At 41.4% G+C, this 12,070-nt stretch overlaps 1 protein-coding gene and 1 long non-coding RNA gene across 2 annotated transcripts in view; both read left to right on the top strand.

The window, feature by feature from the left end:
* The window catches only part of LOC140337452 (uncharacterized), a 35,753-nt gene extending 27,401 nt beyond the window's left edge, over positions 1 to 8,352 (top strand). Inside the window, exons 20-30 of the mRNA XM_072421200.1 lie at positions 1,368 to 1,559; positions 1,747 to 1,822; positions 1,939 to 2,068; positions 2,152 to 2,212; positions 2,701 to 2,825; positions 3,321 to 3,383; positions 3,487 to 3,566; positions 4,109 to 4,201; positions 5,252 to 5,357; positions 5,879 to 5,986; positions 6,802 to 8,352. Of these exons, the coding sequence (XP_072277301.1) occupies positions 1,368 to 1,559; positions 1,747 to 1,822; positions 1,939 to 2,068; positions 2,152 to 2,212; positions 2,701 to 2,825; positions 3,321 to 3,383; positions 3,487 to 3,566; positions 4,109 to 4,201; positions 5,252 to 5,357; positions 5,879 to 5,986; positions 6,802 to 6,948 (1,181 nt within the window). The 3' untranslated portion in view covers positions 6,949 to 8,352. The remainder of the gene's footprint in view (positions 1 to 1,367; positions 1,560 to 1,746; positions 1,823 to 1,938; positions 2,069 to 2,151; positions 2,213 to 2,700; positions 2,826 to 3,320; positions 3,384 to 3,486; positions 3,567 to 4,108; positions 4,202 to 5,251; positions 5,358 to 5,878; positions 5,987 to 6,801) is intronic.
* Positions 8,353 to 8,608: 256 nt separating this feature from the next.
* Positions 8,609 to 11,018, top strand: LOC140336240 (uncharacterized). Its single transcript, XR_011921848.1, has 3 exons — positions 8,609 to 8,671; positions 10,409 to 10,460; positions 10,644 to 11,018. It is a non-coding gene; the product is annotated as an uncharacterized lncRNA (long non-coding RNA).
* The last annotated feature ends 1,052 nt before the right edge of the window (positions 11,019 to 12,070 follow it).

Here is a 12,070-nt window from a genome sequence, read left to right as displayed (position 1 = left end):
GAGAGCCTGGGTGATCCAGCAAAACTGGAAGAGATTTCTTCAAAATAATTTTTTATTATTTGGCATATGTTTTCAATCCTGCACTAGATCTATTTCAGGTTTCACAAATTATTCTCCCATGATAGTGATATTCTCTAGTCTTGAAGCTTTAATAAATCCAATGTACCCTGTATTGTACAACTTATTTACCATGATATTAGATATTAGATATTAGGAGATTTTAAAGTACAGTTCACTTTTTTTCACAGGTTGGTTTGAGGATGCTCAGAGCACCCAACAATGTCAATGGCCCCCTTACTGTGCCCAGTGTTTAATATTCTTGATAGCTAAAGGGGAACTTTGTGTATTTCAGTTTAATGAACAATTGTTCCCTGTAATGATTGACAGTGTACTGTGTAATGATATTTTAGGTTCCCTGAAAGCTATGTGTGCACAGTGCAGGGCAGAGTTCATGTATATACGACACATATATATATAAACGTGTTTTACACTCTTCTTGGTGTTTATATTCTCTACTATGGATAATAAAGGTTTTAACCGGAAGCTACATATACAATATACCTAGATATGAGCTGTTTTCCTGGCATCACACTACCATACAGCACAGGGAGCAAAGTACAGAAATAAATCACATATTGGACTAATGCACTGGAACTCCCCAACTGTCCAATATTCTGTGGACCCCTGACTATCATGATGATGATCTGTTCCAAAACCATGGCCAATAAAATAGAGTTGGCTTTTTTCTCTGTTGCAAAAACATCCTCCATTCTTCTGGAGAGGCTTTCCACACAATTTGAAGGATGTCTGTGGAACCTGCATAAAGTCAGGGGCTGATGTTGGATGAGAAGACCTGGCTCTACATTAAATTTCCAATTCATCCCAAAGGCATTCAGTAGGGTTGGGGTCAAGGCTCTGTGCAGGACACTTGAGTTCCTCCACACCAAACTGGTGACCCCATGTGTTTATAGAGCTAGCTTTGTGCAGAGGCACGGTTCTATTCCAAAACCCTGGCCAGGTTTCCACTAAGAGAATGTGTGAGCTCATTTAGGTTGGATGAGAAGATCTGGCTTACAACCAACCTTCAGAAAAACGTGTTCAGTAGGGTTGAGGTCAGGGCTCTGTGCAGGACACTCGAGTTCCTTCACACCACACTAGTCACCCCATGTCCTTATGGAGCTGGCTTTGTACCAGTCATGGGGGAACAGAAAAGGGTCCTCACCAAACTGTTTCATATTTTGGTCTGCACTCAGCTCGGGGTAGATGTGAACCTTCTATACTTTCCTTGCTTTTCTAGCTGATCTCATTCTGTGTGTTGGAGCTGAATGCCCAAGACTTACTAAATCTGAGTTTTTCTACCTTCTCAGGCTTAGAGCGGGCCCCTCTGCTCTCTGACCCTGCCTACATGAATCCAGCCATGGCTCCATCATTTTACCCCCCAGGTGGTGCAGACTCTGCAACTCTAACTGCTCCTGCCATTGTCCTTGATGGCTCTACAGCTCCCCCTGCAGAGTGGGCTATTATCCCTGGATACGAGGACATGGGCACTGATAATGAGGGTAAGAACAAATAACTGACAATTGAAAGAACTGACATCCAATGAATGAAGGGGACAGGCCAGGGACAGTCACCTTGCTGTGCTCTCCTCCATAGGAGGGATGCATATTGTGAGAAACTCATAGTGTGCATTGAAATCAGAGAAAGCAATTTCATCCTTGCTGACATATTTATTTCTTTATTTTGCAGGCGGTAGATTCCTTCCTCCTCCAGATCTGGGTCCAATCCCTGGTGCTGTGCCAGTGCCGGCAGATACCAACTGGGCGTAAGAGTTTCTATAGATATCTTCTGTATCCGATAATAATGCAAGATATAGATATTAAAACATAGGGAAATATGGGACTACCTCTATTGCCTTGATTTGTTCTCTTCTCCATGCAGAATCCCTTTTATCTCAGAAGACACAGCCAGGAAAGCTCTCTTGGATTATGCCAAAAGTAAATGCTGCTATCGCACCACCCCTGCGGAGCAGATGGACTTCCGAGAGCTCCGCCCTTACAATACATACAGGGTGAGTGATCAGCCAGGCCTGGCATGCCTCACTTCCTCTACAAATTCTTCTTTCCTCATCCTCATCTAATTGTTTATTTGTAGTATCGGCTGGAGACCTTCACAGAGTCCCGGACATGTAAATGGATGACCAAGCCTCATACTGGTCAGTAAGCTTCTTTATATCATGTAATAAATCTGAATTTCGGGATTGGCAAATATTGTCTAAATACAAGAGGAATGTGTATTTTTATGTTATGCATGGTGGGCTTAGTGTATTTCTTCCAGATCTGTGCAATGATATAATTTCTCTGTGCAGGAACTTCCTGTAATCCAGACCGGTCACTGCTACTCTCTTATCTAGTACAGGATGCTTGGTCTGGTCTCCGCCCTTCCTGTAGTTCCCTGCAGGCAGCCTGTAGTGGGAGGAGTTGCTTGGCCCCCTGCTATTTTTATATGACAAAATCTGGTTTTGCAGACGTGTTTGGTGCACATAGCATGGAATTATTTCCTCTGTGTCTTCCAAGGATAGAATTTAACAAACGCTTGTGTCTGGAATTCAGCTTTAATGCAGTTGGTTATATTTTAACCCCTTTTCTTTTTTCCTTCTCTTCTCCCTTCATTCTCATCTCTACTGTTATCTGATAACGATAGGTGGGGCTGTGGATTCTCCAGTCTTTGGATCTCCTCCTATGCCATGGGACATACCCATCCAGGTGCCCGCCATGTTCAAAGATGACACAAAGATAATGCCTGTACCGCACACATCTACAGTTAAGGTAAGGACAATCAGTGAGACATCAACCCATACATTCCATTACCTAGAACAGTTTCTCTTTCCATAGGTGTGATAATACTTACTCCTGTATGTGTAAATTACACTATAATGTCTTCCCCTAGTCACAATCTATTAATATACATTTATATAGCTCTGACATATACAGCAGTGCTGTACAGAGAACTCCAGTCCCACCAGTCTCTGTACAGAGGAACTGATATTCTAATGTGCCCCATAATCACACATTATTATAATACATTTCTATAGCTCTGACATATACCACTGTGCTGTACAGAGAACACTGAACCAGTCCCATCAGTCTCTATACAGAGGAGCTGACACTCTAATGTCCCCCCATAGTCACTCACTATTATTATACATTTATATAGCTCTGACATATACTGCAGTGCTGTACATTGAGATAGAGGAGCTTACACTTCAATGTCAACCCACAGTCGCTGCAACTTGTTAACATCCATGTTTTTTTATTTTCAAGCCTTGTGCACAGTGTTTAGGAATCTGCAGGACGGTGTGTAAGAAATGTCACGGAGGTGGTAAGGTAAGAATAAATTTACAGACCATTAAGGATTCATTATAATGAAATTGAACTCTTTGTAGTCCCATGTATCATTATGTGTTTCATTGCTTCCGTCCGCACACAGGTATGCTGCTGGGTGTGTAACGGGACCGGACGTCACTTTAACGATTCCTGCCACCACTGTAGGGGATGCGGTACGGAAACGTAAGTTTTAAGATTGGCCAAGGGGGCGCTAATGTGCTGCTATATTTACTATATGCACAGCTCACAGTATATTAGTGTGGTGGTCAGTGGGAAGAATTCCTCTTATATTGATGGCCATTGGGAAGAATGTCACCCTTACAGATAGGCAAAAAGATCATTGGAGTCACTTATACTGACCTGAGAGGTACAAACTGCTCATTGCTCAAGGAACCCCCAGCAACCTCTGCAGGAACCCTGGTTGGGAAACACCGCATTACATTGTCGTAACACACGTTGCTGCATGCATATAGAGACTTTGCATCAGACATTGCATTTTTTTAATCTGTTGCAAAATCCTCTGAGCAGTTTAGCCCCCGAAGCCAATGAGTGGCAAATCTTCCAAATAATGAGAAATAACAAATATTTCCTGTTTTCTGTCACCTTGCGGCTCATCTGCTCTGCCCAGGAGAAGTGAATGATAAAATTGTGATATAACTTTGGTTTTTACAGTGCAAAGCTCAATCTCTCTTCTGCTTTCTGTCTCATTAATGTCTTTGTCACAGCTGCCCCAGTTGTCACAGCAGCAAATATCAGAGGTGCGAAGGGTGCTCGGGGCGCGGCCAGATCCTGAATTACATACAGCTGACTGTCACGTGGTGAGAGGGACTGGGCAATGGATGAGTCTTTGGTTTATGGGGGTGTCATCGGTGCAGACTGTAGTTCATTAAATAAGCAGCACTTCCTCCTTTCCGGGGATTTCCCAGATTGACACAATTTCCCGGTGAATTCAGGGAACTCAGTTCAATGCTCCAACAGCTGTGTACATGAAAGCAATTCATGGTCAGGTCATATGTGCAGCCTGGTATGACACATTTTCATGCCTGCTGCCCAAAGAGAACTTCAAGATCAAGTCAACAATTATTTTTTATTATTAAACAGGATTTATATAGAGCCAACATATAACCCAGGGCTGTACATTAAATAGAAGTTGCAAATGACAGACAGATGACAGTGACACAGGAGGAGGAGAGGACCCTGGCCAGCAAAGCTTACAATCTAAGAGGTGGGGAAGCAGCACACAATAGGAGGGGAGATATGTAGTGGTAGGGGAGTAGTGAGGTTTTAAGAGACAGAAGAAGACGGGTAGGTGAGTTTGAAAAGATGGGTCTTTAGTGCTCTTTTAAATGAGCAGAAAGTAGGAGCAATCTGAATAGGATGAGGAAGACCATTCCAGAGAGTGGGGGCAACTCTAGAAAAGTCTTGGAGCTGTGTGTATGATGAGGTTATGAGTGAGCAAGTCATTAGTAGGTCAATGGAGGAGCGAAGAGAGCAGCTAGGGGGTATTTTTCTACCACGTCAGAAAAGTAAGTGGGACAATAACTGTAGAGGGATTTGAAGGCAATACAATCAGATTTTCCACCCTGAACCAATTGCAGTCTATTACAGGTAGAGCAGTAAACACACTGTGTACTACTACCAAGTAGGAAGCAGGATTTGCATATGTAATGAGCAAATAACAGTACCCCCCATGCAGATATATGGTTACTAATGATGAACAGACACAACAGATATGTAGGGGTAACACACACTGATAACTTTATATACTAAATGGATTTGTTTTGAGGCAGTGGTGCTCCTGATCTAAAGGGGAAGGGGAAGCTCTAGTGTAAAGTAGGAAGTTTGATGTGTTTTCTCTTTAATTCCAGGAAAAACAACATCTATGAGTTTATAGTGGAGCACAATTCTGAATTCCCAACAGACCTGTTCCGGAAAGTGAAGGGAGAGAAAGTTTTTACGGATGAGCAGATACAGGTAATAGAATATGAAATATCAAAGAATCTGAGAGACTCTCACATATATATGTATAACATTCTATCCATTACTTATTTAATTTCAGATGACTGGTTTTAATGTAATGCTTTTAGTTGCTCTCCGAGGGATAACCAATCACCCAATGGTTGGCTTTCATAGATACAGGAAAATAGGGAAAACGCCGACATGAGGTCACAAAAATGCAACCAAAACTTTAACTTTTCACTTCTCTACCTGTTAGGAATCCTGCAGCTCCCATCTGTCGCCTGCTGGTGGCACTGCGGTTTTGCACACTTTACATGTGCTTCCACTGGCAACCAGCAGGTGATTTATGTATGCAAGGAGTGCTAAACCACAGTGCCACCAGCAGGTGACATATGGGAACTGCAGGTATACTGACAGTACCCTAACTTTCTAACCTAATATCCTATCTCTCAGCTCATGGTTTAAATTATTATATGTGGTTAGAATATCATTTCATTCTTTCTTTCATTGATTGCATTCATTCATTTTATTGACAGCTCCCCCCTCTGGTCAACTTCCCAGCTCCAGCCATTAATCAGGCTTCCAAAAATGCACTGCAGCAACATTTTTCCCAGTTTACCTCGTCCAGCAGGATTTTACGACAGGTATGCATCCCTCCTCTTGTGGGATAATTATTTAATAAATACATTCTATTGGCTATTTACATCCATTATATAGCACTGTGGATGCTCTATACAGCACCTATTAGGTACAATAATCTCAAATAGACCTCTTACCCACCCAGTAACTAATGAGGTGTCAGATTCCTCTTTGTATAAAGGGTTGGGGTCAGCAGGGCTGAATCCTAAATAATCTCACATCATTGAATAAGACATATGGAGTGTAATAGCTCTTGTGTACCAGCTTTTATTACTAGAGAAGCCCCCAGGGGTGCAAAGGATGTAGTTGATAGGAAGCATCAGGTGCTAAGACTCCAAAGGCTCTATTTTAAATTATCCCCCTCTCAATTTGTTCATAATATTTGTTCATAATATTTCCTAACCATTTCCTAATGTGACAGCTATGCACTTTTGTCAATTAGCCACTAGGTGGCAGAACAAGTCCTTGTTTTACTAAGAACTAAAAAGAGAAATAGCTGACCAGCTGTCAGCAAATTTCAGAGGAATTGACTGGGGGCATATTTTATCATTTAGAAAGCCCCAAGTCTATTTTTTTTCATTAAAAGGTAGCATACACATTTTCTATCCCTCTTCATCGGGGCTCTAAAAAATTTGGTGATATTGTTTTGAATTCTATGTACTTTAACCTGTTGAGGTGTTAGTTTGTGCTGATTAGTACCATGGCAGCTGGAAAGGCCAGCTCAGTTATGTCCTCAACACATTATCCATATGATGAGTTCCATTTTATTAGGGTTGATCATTAATTACTGTGATAAGATTTTCATTTTTTTTCCTTCCAGCGTCATACCGTCGAGTGGCTCCCTCTCACCAAAGTGGAGTACACCTGGCAAGGAAATCCACACGATTATTTTGTATACGGGAAAGAGAACAAAGTGTACACAGACAACTATCCACAGAAGTGCTGTTGCTGCTGTGTGGTCATGTGACCCCCTGCCTAAACAAATTAGGACATCCAACAATGCCATATATAGCAAAAGCTTGTATAGGAAACGCGGAGCTATTCCCTCGCCCCATGTCGTGGGATATACAACAAGCAGAATTATGTCTTCTAGAACTTTTTGTTGTCACTTCAACCTTCATTAACAGTTTTCAGATTATCAACGCTATTTATATGCATAAAGAGACCCCCTACCTACCCTACCACTTCTCTCTTTCCCTCTCCACCCCCCACCTCCATGACTTTCCTCTCTCTACCCCATTCTTCTATCATTCCCCCTATGGTAAATATAATGTAATCCTTCTTTATGCAATTCTCATAATCCCATGCAAACTTGACAGTCGGGGTGAGGGGTGCTTTACTATATGCAGAAGGAGAAGAAAAATAACAAAGTGATGCAACCTGCAGCTAAAACAATGCCATAGTCACTCTGTATCAGGGTGGGGGTTGTTTAGGTAGCTCCAGAGCAAGGTTCAGGTAGCAGATATACAGTAACATTTAATTCTGAGAAATTGGAATCTTTTCAGGGCAGTTCATGGACAGCCAATGGAAAAGGGTTTGAACACAAGGAATAGGCTGCCAACACACCATAAGTAGTGAATAGACATGCAGATTTTGCATTATTAATATTATTAATAATAATAATAATAATAATAATAAACAGTATTTATATTTTGCCAACATATTATGTAGCGGTGTACAATAAATAGGGGTATCAAATGACAGACAGATACAAACTTTGACACAGGAGGAAGAGAGGACCCTGCCCCGAAGAGCTAACAATGGTTTTTGGCATTGAATGGTCTCTCCTGTCTAGTTTGCCTGGATATACAACAGCAAAACTCAGTAAAGTGATGCCTAGACACCGCAGTGACCACCCTGTGACCCCCTCCTTACCTATTTGTCTTCTCCCCTCCTTTTTTCTAATTTTTTTTCTTTATTTTCTTTCTTGTTCATGTTTGCTTGCCCATCACGTTTTCTTGTATATTTTATGCTTTGGGGAAATCTGTCATTTTTTTTGTTTTTTTAATTTGTTACCTTTTTTAGTGTTTGTTATACCCCTGCATGCCAGCATCAATGCTCATTGGCTAACCAAATTTTAATTGGTTGTTTTTGTATTTTTGTTTTCTGTTTTTGTTCTGTAATCATTTATTGTTTATATTGCTGTTTGTTATGAGAAGCCTGATAAAAATGTATTGAAACAAAAGAACAGATATGCAACATTTCCAGATATAGAATGCAATAATGGATAATAATGTAGTGCTGTGGATGTGCATCAGAGAGCCTTAGATTACCATTCAAAAGAAGTAGAACTTCAATCTGGCAACACATGTATTGTGCATTGCTGTACTATGCAATATTATTAATAAACAGAATTTATATGGCACCAGCATATTATGCAGTGATGTACATTAATTAGGGGTTGCAAATGACGGATGTATACAAACAATGACAGGAGGAGGAGAGGACCCTGCTAAGAAGAACTTACAATTAGAGGAGGGGGATATGCATGATACTGCAATGCAAAAGTGTAATTCCCCCTTAAATTTAAAGTGATCTTGTCAGCCAACTGGCCATCTCCTAATTGTAGTCACCTGCACCACAGGTATTACATTCATCTCTGCACCAACCCATGACTCCTACTTACACTACACTGCAGCAATGCACTGACTTTGTATATACTTGTCCTTGGTCCGTATCTCCAAATATTGGTATGATTGAATGAGCCAGACATCTGGCATTTTCAGGAAGTCGGTAATGGGGAATGGCACATTTTACATTTAAATCCTTGATAAACTGCCATATTGCAATTATTATTCATTATCTAGCTGCACATGGGAAGAAGTCTTTTGTTTGACTGCAAGTGGTTGATTATAAGTGGAATTATTTTAATCATGGAGCGTGTTCTTGAAGAAGAGGAAATGATTATTTCATGAGTTGCATTCACCCTGCGACTGTTCATTTCATGTGCTTTTCATCCAGAGAAATTTCCGATCATCATTAGATCTGGACTAATTAATCCCTTAGTCTGGCTTCAGGTGATAAATTGCTGCCCCAGAAGGTAAATGTTATTGCAGCTTGTCCTTTCATGAGTTATGTGATCACTGCAGGTGTGATCTATAGCCCCAAAGTTTTCCTAATTGGAGAATCGTTTCTTAAACAGTGCATTTGTGAGTAAAACCCACTAAGTCATTGCACAGATGACACATTCTGAGGGCAACTCTGTGTATTGTAGCAAAGACTTGCTTCATTAAAGCAATGTAAATGCAATACAAAATTGTATGGAGTTGGAAGCTGTGGATGCTGCAACTACCAGGGGCACATGGCAGTATATGGTGGGGATTAATGTGTAATATTCATCCAGAGATTGTGGAAAACGTGCTTGATCTTAATACTGAAATGTTTTACTGTAAATATGAAAATGTCAATCTGCTTCTGTATGTGAAAGATTCTCTGTTTTACTTAAATTATAATTTGGGAGGCTGAACTGAAATATGCAGGTATATTACAAATAATCATATAAGAAAACTTCACTTGTTTTCCAGCGAGAACAGCCCAAAACATTACTTCTATAGGTGTAAGTAGGAAGCTATGGACCTTCTTTTACCTACCTATGTCTATGGGCATGGTCTGGCCTGCCTGGATTGGGTGACGGCCCTGTATCGATGGGCATTGTCTGGTCTCGCTGGATTGGGTGATGGGCCCCGTGTCGATGGCCATTGTCTGGCCTGCCTAGATTGGATGATGGTTCCGTGTCTTTGGACATTGTCTGGCCTGCCTGGATTGGGTGAGGGCCCTGTGTCTATGGGCATTGTCTGGTGTGGCTGGATTGGGTGACGGCCCCGTGTCTATGGGCATGGATTGGGTGATGGCCCCGTGTCTATGGCCCATGGTCTGGTCTGGTCCTATTGGAATGAACCCATTGCCTTCCTATACCTTTTGATCATTGTATCCTAATGATTTTTCACCATAAATATAATTTTCTCCATTATTAAGGTTTTTTCTACCCTCAATGCTGGTAATCTCCACCAGCCTCCCCCTGTATACATGTACTCATTATCATTGTGACAACAGTGAACCGTGGGGAAATGTGTGGCATGGTCAATTGAAGTCCTTCTTAGGGTCACATGTGACACGACGACCACACAAGGGCTGAATAGGTATTTTTTGAATGAGCCGTACTATACTTGTCAATGACAGGTGTCGTATGGCTCAGCCAATCTGGTCACCAGACAATGGCGGCTGGTAGTAACCTGAGATCAGACATGAATTGTGTAAATACTAAGTTCTGTTTTGAGGTCTAATTGTGTTATCCAACCATCAATGCTTAAATATTTAAGTGATTCGTTTTAGATTCATTTACTGCATATTGCTGGATTACGGCTCCTGTTTGAATGCAGATTTTATTAATAATTCCCCCCCCCCCCCCCATTCTCACCCTATATAAGCTCCTAAGCACCATGGATCGGACAAGCCTCCATATTCCTCTCAGCTCTCCAGGTAGGTCATTAGAGATTCCTTTTATAACTTTAAAGCCATCAGTTTATTACATCTTTCAAAAGCTTACTTGCTGTACTCCCATACAGACATCTAACACGAAAAAATACATCTGCTGCAGTCACTGTGAGCTCCTATGTAATTCTTTTATCTCTGTTGTTTTGACTTGTCATTGTCATCCCTCAGCAAAGCCACATGCAGCCGTATCACCATTGCCTGTCCCGTCCGACTTTGTGGACATTGATTTAAATTCCCCTCTGCCAGCATCCAAGATGGAGCTGGGTGCTCCAGCAGCCATTCCAGATATTCCTCTGCCTCTTCGGAACCATTGCCCATCTAGAAGCCAGGATGGTGTTACAGCTGCCCTATCATCGGCAGATGTCAAGGTGGCCTCTGATCCTGAACCTCCCCAACCAGCGACTGAGAAACCCTGTGCACCCAGCAGAAGATCCCACAAGCCTTCAAGTTTACCAGTAAAAACCTCCATATCTGCAGCTCCAACTCAGCCTACAGTAGATGCATCAGGGAGTCAAGGACAAAATCGTATAAATACACGTGCAGACAGTAAGTAGCCAAATCTCCAACCTTAGTCAGAGCCCACGACATTTCTTAGCTGGAGGACATTCAACACTACCTAGACAAGTGTTTCTCAAACTTTTTAACATGGGGAAACTTTTGAAATAACATTCAGGGAAACCTTTCTATAATTACTATATCCATACGTCAGAGTACATTACTGGGGTTATCCGTGGGAAGAATTCCTCTTACATTGCTGGCCATTGGAAAAAATGTCATCCTTACAGATAACCAAAAAGATCATTGGTGTCACCTAAACTGACCTGGGAGGTACAAAGTTCTCATTGCTCAAGGAACCCCCAGCAAGCACCGGAGGAACCCTGAGAAACACAGATCTAGACCATTTCTCTCTATCCTGACTGTTCTTGGTCTTACATTTTATTGGATTTTAGTTCTTTAAGCCATGAAGTGTTACAAAAGGCAGTGTTCATGCACATGCCATCTGCCTAGGGACACCCACTTTTCTTTGCTGACCCCTCTGATGAAGGCATTTTAATATTTTCAGAACTCTTGCCAATATCCTACCCTGACATTTTTATTGTAATCCATATCTGTACAAACTCCACATTAACAATGAAGACATTGAATTCTTTTCAGCCCAGGGCTATTTCTAGCAGTTTTGTTGCCCCAGGATAAGACACCCCTAGTGGCTGCACACTCCATATGCTGCTGGGAAATTACATTCATGTATTTGAGGGACGGCAGCTTAGTAAGTAAAGTGTAGTTTCAGAAGTGTATCTAAACCTAAGAACATAGAAAGGAGATGTTCTGTAGTCCTAAAGGATAGCTGGGATTATGATATGATATAATAATACTAAAACTGGATTTCTGACAGAGTTTGCAGGTATTTCTTCTTGGTCTCTGCCCTCTGGGTTGTATGATGGTTTTTTTTTACACTCCAGCCATTAGTATTACCACTCATTAAAATGAGAGATCTGTCAAACTCCCAATGAGGACAAAGTTTTGGTGCAAAGTACTGTATGTGTAGTCAGTCTACAGACTCAGAGATCCCACTGATTTTTTTTTTTTTTTTTTTT

The sequence above is a fragment of the Pyxicephalus adspersus genome, chromosome 8 (genome assembly GCF_032062135.1).
Source record: "Pyxicephalus adspersus chromosome 8, UCB_Pads_2.0, whole genome shotgun sequence".
Taxonomy (NCBI): domain Eukaryota; kingdom Metazoa; phylum Chordata; class Amphibia; order Anura; family Pyxicephalidae; genus Pyxicephalus; species Pyxicephalus adspersus.
The sequence above is the reverse complement of the archived record's forward strand: the minus strand, read 5'-3'. Positions and strand labels throughout refer to the sequence as shown.